The sequence below is a fragment of the Arachis hypogaea genome, chromosome 16 (genome assembly GCF_003086295.3).
Source record: "Arachis hypogaea cultivar Tifrunner chromosome 16, arahy.Tifrunner.gnm2.J5K5, whole genome shotgun sequence".
Taxonomy (NCBI): domain Eukaryota; kingdom Viridiplantae; phylum Streptophyta; class Magnoliopsida; order Fabales; family Fabaceae; genus Arachis; species Arachis hypogaea.
This window is the reverse complement of record NC_092051.1, coordinates 96,041,811-96,055,579: the sequence shown is the minus strand read 5'-3', so window position 1 is coordinate 96,055,579 and position 13,769 is coordinate 96,041,811. Positions and strand designations below refer to the sequence as shown.

Below are 13,769 nucleotides of genomic sequence, written 5' to 3'. Positions count from 1 at the left end.
GAGGAACCTTTTTCTTGTCGTTGTGGTTCGGCAAGGAGATCGTTGTTTGATTTTTCCGGTCGAGGTCGACGATTTGGGGAGTTCCTAGCCGTTTCATGGTCAGGCGAGGAGTGCGTTGTTTGGGCGTTTCATCACATGCCGGGTTTGATGACCGTAACAGTTTCCCCTGAATCATGAGAGTATGCTTTCTTGGTCTCAATGCTAAGTTATTGGAGAGTCTGATCCTCTATAGTTCGGGAGACTGTGAGGGGCTGAAAAAGGCGTGATGTCATCCTGCACCAATTGGTAGGATGTTGGTCAGTCTGGCTTTCTGCGAGTTGGAAGACCGTCCTCATGCTTGTTTTGTGTGGCCTTTTTTTTGGGCCGTTATTGTGAACTTATTTTAGACCTCTTAGTGGGCCGATTTCAAAACTTTGTTTATTTAGCTTATTTGGATTTCCGTTTTGTTGGCTTTGCGGGTGATCGATTCTTGAGTCACTATTTTTGTTATTTGGATATTCGTTATGTTGGCCTCAGGGTGATCGATCCCCGGGCTGCCATTTTTTATTTGGATACCCGTTTTGTTATTTAGATATCCATTTTGTTGGCCTAGGGGTAATCGATTTCCAAGTAGCCGTTTACTTATTTGGATGTTCGTTCTGTTATTTGGATATCCGTTTTGTTGGCCTCGGGGTGATCGATCCCCGGGCCGCCATTTTTTGTTATTTGGATACCCGTTTTGTTTTTTGGATATCCGTTTTGTTGGCCTCGGGGTGATCGATTCCCGGGTAGCCGTTTACTTATTTGGATATCCGTTTAGTTATTTGGATATATTTTATTGGCCTCGGGGTGATTGATTACCGAGTAGCTGTTTACTTATTTGGATATCCGTTTTGTTGTTTGGATATCCATTTTATTGACCTCGGGAAAGCCGTTTATTTATTTGGATATCCGTTTTGTTGTTTGGATATCCGTTTTATTGGCTTTGGGGTGATTGATTCCCGGGTGTTTGGCCGTTTTACTCTTTTTGCCGTAGCGACAATATGGGACGAAGCAGGACAAGTGCGTTTTTGAATGAAATTTTATTAAGTTTGGGCCTCGTTAAAACCCTCCGTTTTGGGGGGAGGGAAAGAGTATCCTAAAATAATACAAGGAGAATAAAATAAAATAATATAAGTGAAAGACATAGTTTTAAGGGAGGGAGTGTTCCTACGTGTAATATCGCTGTAAGTTGGCGGTATTCCATGTTCTCAGGATCTCGGTTCCGTCGAGTTTTTGTAGGCTCCTTTCCCGATTATTCCTTTGATTAGGTCGGGCTTTTGCAGGACTTGCCTGACCGCTTGGTTAGTTCAGACCGTAATGGGGTGGGCCTGGAAATATTGTCCGAGACGACGGGATGCCGTGAGGAGTGAAAAGGTGAGTTTCTCGAGGCGTGAGTAGCGCGATTCCGTGTCTTGTAAGACTTTGCTTATGAAGTAGATGGGTCGCTGGGCCTTATTCTCGTCTTCTCGGATAAGCGCTGCTGCGAGTGCTTCCTCTGTTATAGATAGGTATAGGTAGAGGACCTCTCCTGTTTGGGGTTTAGCGAGAACTGGGGATTTTGCTAGGACTTCTTGAAATGTTGGAATGCCTCTTCGCATTCCGCTTCCCATTTGAAGGGGGTTCCTTTCTTTATAAGTTTGAAGAAAGGGTTCGCCTTTTGGGCCGACGCGCCGAGAAAATGAGATAGTGCGGTTAGTTGGCCAGTAAGTTTCTGGATGTCTTTGAGATTTTTTGCGCTTTGCCATTTCAGGGACGGCTCTACATTTTTCGGGGTTAGCTTCTACCCCGCGTTGCGTGATCATAAAACCAAGGAACTTTCCTGCTTCCATCCCGAAGGCGCATTTTGTCGGGTTGATGCGCATTTGATGTCTTCTTAGGGTGTTCATTATGAGCTCGAGGCCGCTGATGAGTTGCTCGTCGGATTCGGTCTTGGCGAGCATGTCATCTATGTAGACTTCCAGCTTGGTCCCAGACAGGTTTTGGAAAATCTTATTGATGAGCCTTTGGTAAGTGGCTCCAGCGTTTTTTAGGCCGAAGGGCATGACTGTGTAGCAGTACGTGCCGTCGGGAGTGATGAAGGCCGTCTTCTCCTCGTTGGGTCGGTGCATGGGTATCTGATTGTATCCGGAATACGCGTCCATGAAACTGAGGTACTGGTGGCCGGATGCGGCGTCTACCTGCCCGTCAATATTCGGTAGAGGGAAGGCATCTTTTGGACTGGCTTTATTCAGGTCCGTGTGGTCGACGCACATCCGCCGCTTCCCATTAGCCTTTTTTACTAGCACAACGTTAGCCAGCCAGGTTGTGTAGGGCAGTTCCCTGATAAAGCTTGCTTTGAGGAGGGCTTTAATCTGTTTTTTTACTTCGGCTGCTCGGTCAGGAGACATTTTTCGTCTCCTCTGTGCCACAGGTTTAGCCTTGGGGTCTACGGCTAGTCGGTGAGACATTAGATCGGGGTCTATTCCCGGCATATCGGCAGGTGTGAATGCAAACAAGTCTCTGCTTTGTCTTAGGAGGCGTGAGAGATCCTCTTTAAGGTTGTATGGGAAGTTCTTGTTGATGAAAGTATATTCTTCTTTGGTTTCCCTATTTGCAATTTTCTCCATGTCCCCTTCTGGTTCCGGCCTAGGTTGCCCGTCTCGTCGGGCGTCCAGGTCGGCTAAGAATATGCCGGCCGCGTTGCGAGATTTCTTTCGCAGGGCTAAGCTGGCGTTTTCGCATTCTACTGCGATCTCCCGATCTCCGTGAGTAGTTCCAATGGAGCCATCCTCTACTGTGAACTTCATGAGAAGGTATTTAGTGAAGATGACGGCGGAGAGGTCGTTAATTGTTTTTCTTCTGAGCATGACGTTGTAGGCGGTGGAGTCTTTGAGGACCACGAACTCGGATAGGATTGTCTTCCTTTGGTTTTCCGTTCCTATCGTGAGGGGAAGGACGATGGAACCGTCTGGTTTGAGGAAGTTGTCTCCGAGTCCCGTGATTCCATTTGCGGTATGTCTGTAGATTTTCGTTGCGGAGTCCGAGTTTGTCGAAGGCTCTTCTGAAGAGGATGTTAGAGTCTGCTCCTGTATCCACCAGTATTCTTCTTACTAGCCCGTTTCCAACCTTTGCCGAGATGACGAAGGGGGCGTCTTCTGCCGAGGTGCCGTGCTGGCAATCCTCGGGGGAGAATGTTATCGCTCTATTGGTGGTGGCGGTTGGGGTTTGGTCTCTGACTGCCAAGATCTTGAGATCCTTCTTCAGTGCTAATTTTGATTTTCCTGTGGTGTCTTTCCCTGTGATGACGTTCACGATAATGGTCGGATCTGTTTCAGGGCTTTCCCTAGAGGCTTGTCTCTGTGTCCTCGGGTTACGTCCTTTTTTTTTCTGGTGATCTGTCTTTTTCTCGCGTCTTGGTTCCCTGATGATTTTGGCAAACTCGGGGAGTTTGCCATCTGGTATGGCTTGCTCGAGGGCGTCTTTTAGGTCGAAACAATCTTGTGTCCTGTGTCTGCATCCTCGGTGGTAGTCGCAGTACAGGGTCTTGTTGCCGCCCGTTCTTTCATTGAGTTGTCGGGCCCTCGGGAGAATACCTCGATCGGCTATTTGGTGGTATATCTCGGTGATCGAGGCCGTCAGAGGTGTGTAGTTAGAGAATTTTCCAATTCTGGGGAGTTGGTTTACGTTTGCTAGTTTGGGATGTTCTTTATGGTTTTCTCTTGGTGGGGGTTATGTCGAGGTGCCGTGCTGCCGTGTCATGTGCTGCCGTGCTGCCGTTTATTGGCGGCTACGACTTGCTTACTTCCTTGTCGTTTATGTACTCCTTTGCGACGCTCTGGATCTCGTGCATGGTCTACACTGGTCTAGTAGTTAGGTATTTTCGGAAGTCTTCATTCATGAGCCCGTTAGTTAGGTAAAGGCTTGCAACTGAGTCCATGAGTCCGTCGATCATTAAACATTCATTGTTGAAGCCGATCGAGGTATTTTCTCGTGGACTCGTCTTGTCTCTGGGTGACTCCCAATAAGCTGATGGGGTGTTTAGCTTTGGTGATTCTGGTGGTGAATCGGGCCATGAAATTCCGTGAGATATCGTGGAAGCCAGTTATGGATCCGTTGGGGAGGGCGTTGAACCATTTAATCGATGGCCCGGCAGGGTTACCGGGAAGGCCCTACCTCGGACCGCGTCAGCGGCCCCTTCCAGGTTCATCCTGGCCTTGAAGGCCATTAGGTGCTCCTGGGGGTCCTTGGTTCTATCGTACTTCATATCCGTAGGTTTGTCAAAGCCTTTAGGGAGTTTTGCTTTCAGGATTCTTTCAGTGAAGGGAGTGGCTCCCATTATCACGTGGTCACTTTTTGTGCGTTTGGCCTCTCGATGTCGTCGGTCGTCGTCCGTGTCATGTTGATGAGCCGGGTTGCGTGAGACGCTGCGATCATACCTTTTGCCGTGTCGTTGTTCAGGCATCATGTCGTGTCCGTGGTCACGGGAGATGCTACGATTGTATCTCTTGGCATGTCGCCATTCTGGCGATCCGTCGTGCCTGGTTTCATGGCGAGATCTTGATCTGGAGGTTGCATGACTTCCATTTTCGGCGTTATGCTTTTCTTTGGGTGTAACTCGGCCTTTGAGGTCTTGCACCCTGAGGCACAGCTCTTGGATTATCTGGACCGCCTTCTCTTCTAGGCCGTCGGGTGGTCGGGCTTCAGTGGGAGGACGGTTGTCCTCTCTTGGTTGTTGTTGGGTTGGGGTTGGTTGGCGATGTGCGCGCTTATTATCCTCCCGTGGGTGGGAGGAGTGTTATCTTGGAGTTCGGGAGTTGGGGTGTTGGGTGAAGGATTGCTCCTCGAGGTTCTCCGTCTTGCCGCCATGATTTGGCTGTCCCCCGCATCTGTGCAAGAACCTTGAGAACTTTCTTGATCTCTTGGCTCCTGAGAGGTCTGAGTTTGGCCACGGTGGTAGCGTTTAAGGAGGTCGTTCATGATGAGCTTCCTTATGAATTTTCAGTAAGGTCCAAAGGGGATCATGGCGACAAAGTTGTCATAGGTGAGGTGGCGGATGGCAGAGGTTTGGAACCTGGTGTTGAAGGAGGTGACCTCGTGGGTTTGGAGGAAGAGCTTGAAGAGTTCAAAAGAAGAAGCAACCACGGTGGGTATGGAGCCAAAATAGAGGGAGAAGATGGGGCCATGGCGCTTGGAGAGACGGATGAGGGAGTGGTGAATGAGAGGGTCCAAGAGGTGGAGGTGTCCCACTAAAGGGAGGCGAGACTTTGGGCTCGGAGGACTTGGAATTTCACCGTTGGAGTATGGCGAAGGTGCATAAAGAGTGTTATCACTAAGAAGGTGATTGCAAGTCGAAGAAACATTGTTCCTTTGAGATTTTGCCATTGGTGTAGGGCGAAGGTGTGTTATCACTGCAAAGGTGATGCAAGTTAAGGAAACATTATTCCTTTGGGATTTTGCCGTTGGAGTAGGGCGAAGGTGTGTTATCACCGCAAAGGTGATGCAAGTTAAGGAAACATTATTCCTTTTTGCTCTCAGTTACACACAAGAAATCTGAGTTTGATGATTGCTCTTCTGGGTTATCCGTCATGCCGCCACAACGCTGCAAAGTCCCCACAGACGGCGCCAATGTACTGAATGTCTCTGGTACGTGTTGAGAGATGGATCGAGAACTTGTGGGTTGAGGCAGATGCTGGATCACTTGACTGGAGCAATGGGGGGAGGTACCTGCAAAGACACTCCGACGCTCAAGTCAGAATGGATCTGAGAGGTATAAGGTGTGAGGAATGAATGAATACCTGGAGGGACTTGGGTCCTCTATTTATAGGTGATGGTGAATATCTTATCTTATCTTATTTGGCTAAGATAAGAAAGACGTTTGAATTATCTTATCTTATCTTACTTGACTAAGATAAGGGAGACGTTTGAATTCGAAAGTTGGTTAGGAGCTCTAGTAGGCCGGTTCCGAGCTTTCTGGAATGGCGAAGCGGGTCGGACCTGGGTAACCGGGTTCGGAGACCGTTCCGGGTATAGGATCCATGGACCGAATCTGTAACACTTCTCGTTTTCGACGTGTTAAGAAGATTAAAAAAAGTCTAAATTTATTTACTTAATGTTCATTAATTTTAATAATAATTAATAATATTAAATAAAATAAATTTTATCTATTTTTAATTAATTTTTTTATTACTAACCATTTTCGTTAAAATTTGTAGTGTTTAAGTTAAGAACAAAACCAAAGCCAAAACAATTGGTTAAATAAAGACAAATAAACTAATAAATCACTTCTGCTCAACGTATGCTTCCCGTGTCAAAGGAATAAGATTGATTCCATGATTCCATCGTCATGTGGTACTACCAATTAATAACATAATACAGTTAATCTTTACCCGGATCTTGCCTTAAGCCATTGAAACACAACCTCCCTTCTATATAGTCAACCCATATACAAATTGTTATTTTAATTAAATGTATTCTCTCTCGTTCTCTGTTTCCGCAATCCCATTATATAACAAGAATGGCTGTTCTTCCTCCATCACTACGTTCAGAAAGCTATCCTTTATTTGCAGCAGCTACAAATTAAAGAAACTATCATTATTAATAAATAATCCATGTTATAATAACAACAATATTAGCATCATGTCAAAATGTTTAAAGTCTATTGCTATTTTTCCACTTCTCATACACACCCTATGCTTTCTTTTGTTCCCTCAACTCCTTCTATCTCATGATATTGGTGGTTTCGTTCGTCTTCCTGCTCGTTCAATCATCATCACTTCTCATCAATTATCTGAGTCCGAACCTCAGCAGGTTTGTTCGTTGTAAAAATATTTATATCTGCATAATATATAATTTTAGTTTTAATAATATTCTACTTATACAAAAATATGTACAGACTGATGGTGTAAAATTGATATTATAGTAGTCAATTTTAGTTAATATTATAATAGTTTGTCAAATAAGTTTAGTATGAAGCTCCTTTAAAATAAGTTTTTGTTTTTATTGAATTTAAATTTTAAATATTTTTTTGAATTGAATTTGGAATGTTCTTGTTTTCAAAAATTTTAAATATATTTTTTTTTTACATTAAATGGTGAGTGCAATGTTTAGTGTGCCATGTTAATTAGCTTCTTTGACATTTTTTAATGTTTAAATATTTTCGTAAAATATTATGATGTGAAAATGTTTGTAAATTATTAAAGGTGCACATATCCTTGGTGGGAAGAGACAAAATGAAGGTGTCATGGATAACAGAAGAAAAACACACAAAATCTGTGGTAGAATACGGAACAAAGTCAGGAGAATATTCCAAAAAAGCTACCGGAAAACATACTTCGTACCAGTATTTTTTCTATAACTCCGGCAGGATCCACAACGCCGTGATAGGGCCACTTGAGCCCAGCACCACTTACTTCTACCGCTGTGGAGGCTCCGGACCCGAGTTCTCATTCAAGACTCCACCGCCCAAGTTGCCCATCGAATTCGTCATTGTAGGTATGTTTCATTTTGATTTTGGTTTCTTTACCAAGCTTTGGTAATTTGGCATATGGTTTGGTAAGGGTACATTTTCATTGATACCCTTTTGCATCTGACCAGTGATCACGATGGAGTAAAGTTAGTTATAGAAGTAGTTGTAGTTACGTTGTTGATGAGTGCTTTGAGCTGGAGGGAAACAGCAGATAAGGTGGTTAAGGGGTGTGTGGTGATGGAGTGTACGCTACTCATTATCAGGCTCTGTTGCCAAACTTATATTACCAAACTAAACAAAAGAATTGTTAAAAAAATAAATAAATAAATTCTATAGTATCTTTATTGTGGTGTTTAAATTATTTTGCTTATTTTTAAAAATAAAAAATAAAATATTTAAAATTTTTTAAATAAGATTTATTATAATATTTATTTTAAAAAATATACTATTTATACAATAAAATTATTTATTAAAAATAATTATTAATATATTTATATATAAATATATATTTTATATTAATAATTAATTTTGATGTACATGTAATAAGATTTTTTAATTTTATAAATTAAATAAATGTAATAATTATTGAAATGAATAATTTAAAAAATATTTATCGAAATAAATATTCTTTTCTTATAAAAGATAATTTTGCGAGATATATATGTGTTGCGTTTACCTATTTTATCTCGTTTACAGTGTAAACAAAATAAGAGATGGGTATTTATTTTGATAAATATTTTTTAAATTATTTATTTTAATAATTATTATAATTATTTTATTTATAAAAATAAAAAATCCACATGTAATATGCTAGTTAAACTTTAGGCACGTGAGACGTGCTAAATGTCCTGACAGAAAATGGGAATGAGTAGTGGCTGGTTCCAAGAACTAGGTGTGAGCACGGATTGGTCTGGTTTGGGTTTATGGTAAAATTAGAATCGAACTGATCAAAATGTAATTGGTTCGGTTTGATTTGAATTTGCATTTTTTTGTACATATATTCGAACCAAACCAAACTGATTAAGAATGAATTGGTTCGGTTCGGGTAATTGGGTACGCGATGACTTTAAAATTCATAAAAAAAAACCAAATTTTTATCTTAAAAATTCAATAAATACAATAAACATGTAACATCAATAGAAATAATCCAAACATGTAAACACCAAATACATTAAAAACTAAATTCATTAAAATCCAAACATATTAATAATGAATAATCATTATCTAATGAAAAAGCTATATATATATATTTTTAGTTTTTTTATTTAATTAATAAATGATCAGGTTTGTGAGTTGATTCGGGTTTTACATCCTCAAAATCGATACTCAAACCAATCACTAACAAAAATCATTGATTTTGTTCGAGTTAAATCCGATTACCTATTAATTTTAGAACTAATTTAATTGATTCGATTCGAATTTAGACGGGTAATCGAGTACCCGTTACTTGTACTTACTCCTACTAGGAACTCTTGAAAGTGAAAGCCTGAAAGGGTTAGGAATTAGGATGACGGTCGGTGTTTGTTATTTTAAAAGTTTAATTGAAGTTAGAGTTAGATTAAATATAATAAAATAATATACTTTTATATATTATATATTTAAAAAATAATTAAAAAAATTAATTTTTAATCGATTTTTTAATAAAAAATTAAATTGATTTAATCGGTTTTTATTTTTTAATCAATTTTACTGACTTTTTAAACATTTTTTTTTGTAATTGGTTCTCGTTTTTTTTTTTCAATTTACTCGTTTTCAATTGGCTACAGAAAAAAAAATAAAAAATATAGAAAACATACAAAATTAGCTGCTAAAATTAGTTTGATAAATAATTTTTTTATATATATTGTTCGAATATCGTCTAAGTCACAATCTTAGTAAGGTTAATAGTCTTATTATAATATAAAAAAGTCAAGAATTTATCATGGCTGACCAAAACAAGCATGTTTCTCTTACTCTTTAAAGCTAAGAGTTTAGAATAAAATAAATACAAAATATATTATAAATATATCTAAACAACTCATCAGCTTGTTTAGCAAATGGGGCTATATAAGTTAATTATACAATTATGCCCCATAGGCTTAGTGGAGAGGGAGAAGTTTTCTTGACATGAGTAATATGTGACTAATACATAATATAGCATATATAATAATACAAACTATACTAAACTACTTCAATTAACAAGACAAGCATAAAATTGAAAAAATATTCAGTTTGGTCTTTAAAATTATACTTAAATTTTAATTACTTTAATTTAGTCTGTAAATTTTTTAAATTTTAATCACATTAATCCCTACAATAATTTTTATTATAGAGTCAATTAAAAAATTTAAAATTTAAATTAAAAAAATTGAAATATCAAAAACTAAATTGAGACTGAAATATAATTTCAAAATCCAAATTGAATATTTTCTTCATAGTTTATGTTCCAACATCATCTTCATCTAGCATGGTTGTTTTTAAGAAAATAATCCACCAATAGAAGTAACAAATAATAAGTTTTGGACTTTTATTTTATAATGTCTAAATTATCAAAATTATACCCAATTTTTGAAACGTTGACAAAAATAACTTTTACTTTTGATAATGACAAATATTTGTAACATTATAAAATGCGATAAAATAACTAAAAAAAATAATATATTTTTTATAAATAACAAACATTTTTTGTATTTAATAAATTACTTATGCATTTGATTTAAAATTTTATAGAAATATTTAAATAATTATTTAAAAACTAGATAATACAAAAAACTAGATAAAAATTCAATTTCTAATTTTTTAAATATCCTTGGTTATTGATAGAAAAAAATCCCAAAAAAAAAAAACTAAATATAAAATTATTAAATTTTAAGGATAAATCTGTTTCATCTTTTTAAGGATAAAATTATTGAAGGGTAAATTAACGCTAAGGACCATGAATAAAGTTTATTAATAAAAAATTTAATTATATTAAAACTATTAAAAAAACCCTATTCAAATGAAAATTTAAGAAGAAGGACCAAAATTTATGTTATATAGACAATTATGTCCTTAATCAATCATTTAGTCTAATAAAAAAAATAATAATATCACTCTACACAGAATTATTTTGTATTGTATATTTGTATAAATTTATAAAAAAATTATATTATCAAAATAAAAATGATAAATCCCTTTTCATGAAAAAATCATCCACTTTAAATAACAAATTTTTACCTCAAACTCAAGAACTTTTTGTCACCATAACCATCAATCTCACGATTTTAGCTATATCCTCTAATAGTATTTATTGGTGATTTTAATAATAAGAAATTAAAATAAATAAATTATCAAAATGGTAGCTCAAAGTTCACATGCATTGCTGACAAAAAGAACTTAAAAAGATGCTAACCACAAATAATTTTTTGAAAGATTTAAAAACGCGAGAAAATAAAAGAATTAGATATTAAATATATATTATATAAAAAAAAAGACTTTAGAGATAAGATTTTGATAAAAAATTTTGTAATTATAATTAAAAAAATAAAATATTTTTATCTTTAAAATTTGATAATTTTGTAAAAAGTAAATTTTTTTAAAAAAAAAATTAATTGTGAATGAACACATTTTTTTGAAAATAAAAAATATTTAGAGATCAACTTTTTTGTTTAATATTTTTTTGCACTTTCTAAATATTTTTGCCACAAAAATTTGATTCGATAGATAAATCATTTGTTAAATACAAAAATTTTTTGCCATCAGAAAAAATATAGTATTTATTGATTATTTTTATTGTTTTTCAAATCTTTAAAAAATTATTTTGTTGATAACATTTTTATCAACGGTTAAATCTTTTTGATATTAAATTAGCTGCTAACCCTAAAAAAATTTAAAATTTTTGTATAGATGTGTGTCGTTCTATAAAGAAAGAGGATGTTTGTGACGCTATTAGTAATGTGCGTGGTATTGACGAGTATATACACTAAGGATAATTTGGACTATTTTAAGTATACACTAAAATCAATCGTCAAGTTTATTATTAATATAAAATATATATTAAAATATAAATACACATTAAAAATAAATTAAATCATTCATTTGGTTATTTTGGTGTGCAAATAGTTTTTTTGAAATAGTTTTTGCTTTAATTTTTAAACTGGAACCGAAGGTCATCATAAGGTGAGCGCTGGTGAAATTAAAGGCTGAGGACTAGTTTCATAAATCCTACTTTGCACATTGTCATACTAATGTAACAACAGTAATTGGATTTGGACATTTTCGAAGCTGTTGGAGGAATAATTTACCGCATATACATATATGTGTAGGGGACTTGGGACAAACGGAATGGACAGCATCGACGTTAAAACACGTGGATAGTAGTGACTACGACGTGTTCCTATTACCAGGTGACTTATCGTACGCCGATACACAGCAACCTCTATGGGACTCCTTCGGCCGTTTGGTGCAACCATACGCCAGCAAAAGGCCATGGATGGTTACTGAAGGAAACCACGAGATCGAGACTTTCCCCATCATCTACCCTCACGGCTTCAAAGCTTACAACGCAAGGTGGGCGATGCCGTTTCAAGAAAGCGGATCAACTTCAAATCTATACTACTCTTTCGAGGTTGCTTCCACCCACGTCATCATGCTCGGTTCCTATACGGACTTCGACGCCCAATCGGAGCAGTACACGTGGCTTCAGAACGATTTGGCTAACATCGATAGGAGCAAGACGCCTTGGGTGATTGTGCTGTTGCATGCGCCTTGGTATAATACTAATGAGGCACACCAAGGTGAAGGTGAGAGTATGAGAAAAGTTATGGAGGATTTGCTCTATCAAGCACGGGTTGACTTGGTTTTTGCTGGACATGTTCATGCCTATGAACGATTTGTATGTCATTCTTTCTTATTACAATTTTTTCCATTCAAGTATTTATATTTTTTTTTACGAAATCTTTTGTTGATTCTTCATGCAGACTCGAATTTATGACAATAAAGCTGATCCCTGTGGTCCAATATATGTGACAGTTGGGGATGGAGGAAATCGTGAAGGCCTTGCATTGAAGTAAGATTTTTTTTTCCCGTATAGCATATAGTATTAGAGAAAATAAAATAACTAATTTTTTATTAGTTAATATTATCTATTTTTTTAATTTTTTTTACAACTTAAGATTTAAAATTATTTAAGTTTCAGAGTTAAGAATTTATAATTTAGAATTTAAAATTTAACATAAATAAATTAATTTTAAAAAAAATGACTTTGATGGAAAAAAATTAACTCCCTAACATTTTTCATATTATTGTGGAAAGAGATTATTGTTACATACTTTTATCTAATGTCACATTTTTTACTTTTTTTTTTTAATTTTTAAATATCTTTTATTTTCAAGTGAGGATGATAATAAGTGGCTATATTTGTTTTTAAAGAAAATATTTTTCACACCTCTTTAATTACTTTATTAAGTGTTATTTTCTTTATGTATACATTTGATTGATTGGCGATGATAGCTTTAAAAGCCCTCCAAGTCCACTCTCGTTGTACCGAGAGCCAAGCTTTGGCCATGGAAGGTTGAAAATAGTAGACGAAACACGTGCATACTGGTCATGGCACCGCAACAATGACACTGATGCAGTAATAGCTGATGGTGTTTGGATAGAGAGCTTAAGCAGATCAAAAGCATGTTCAGGTAGACCAGACCAAAAGGTTGTTCATGAAGAACTGTAGATTATATAGTGCAACTGGAATGATGTATTGTTCCTTTCTGCTAACGAAGGGAAGATTGGTGATTTGCTTGCAATAACTTTAAGTTATCTACTTAATTAGCTGCTCAGTTGATAGGATGTGGAAAGTGAAAAATGTAGCAGTAAATTAGCCGCTGGTAGAATTATAACTTATTATTTCTTTCAATTTCTTACATTATATGATGTATAATCAAGTAATGATACTCAAATAAACAAATTAATAAGTATAAAGACATTTCATTCATAAATGTGTGTAACGTATTTTGTCTTTTGGAAGAATGGAATGTCACTCATTCGAAGTACAAATACAAAGAATAGCGTGTAAAACTGTAACGTTAATATACCTATATACACAGTGTCTATATATATATTTTTGGTTCTTATTTCTTAATATAATTTTCTTTTTTTTTTTTGGGTCAAGAATATAATTTTCAAATCCTCAATATTTTTTTAGCCACCAAAAAAAAAATCCTCAATATTTTTTCCCCCTCCTTGCTCCTTGGTCTAAGACCCTACAGCTTTTTCCTGGGTTTGGAAGATCACATGGCGTGATAAGTTCGTAATAATGTTTGGTTGGCTTAACCACCAGAATTAAAACAGT

The 13,769-nt window shown here is 36.4% G+C and overlaps 1 protein-coding gene, 1 long non-coding RNA gene and 1 pseudogene across 2 annotated transcripts; 1 reads left to right on the top strand and 2 right to left on the bottom strand.

Moving 5' to 3' along the window:
* Positions 1–4,769: 4,769 nt before the first annotated feature.
* LOC114925500 (2-hydroxyisoflavanone synthase-like) lies at positions 4,770–5,360 on the bottom strand (annotated as a pseudogene).
* A 939-nt stretch (positions 5,361–6,299) lies between these two features.
* Positions 6,300–7,716, bottom strand: LOC112754499 (uncharacterized). Its single transcript, XR_003178584.3, has 3 exons — positions 7,338–7,716; positions 6,687–6,834; positions 6,300–6,569 (listed from the first exon to the last, which is right to left on the bottom strand). It is a non-coding gene; the product is annotated as an uncharacterized lncRNA (long non-coding RNA).
* Positions 6,466–13,416, top strand: LOC112754498 (purple acid phosphatase 22). Its single transcript, XM_025802154.3, has 5 exons — positions 6,466–6,807; positions 7,200–7,491; positions 11,749–12,317; positions 12,403–12,491; positions 12,935–13,416. The coding sequence occupies exons 1-5, from the start codon at positions 6,466–6,468 to the stop codon at positions 13,149–13,151; spliced, it is 1,509 nt and encodes a 502-aa protein (XP_025657939.1). The 3' UTR covers positions 13,152–13,416.
* Positions 13,417–13,769: the final 353 nt, after the last annotated feature.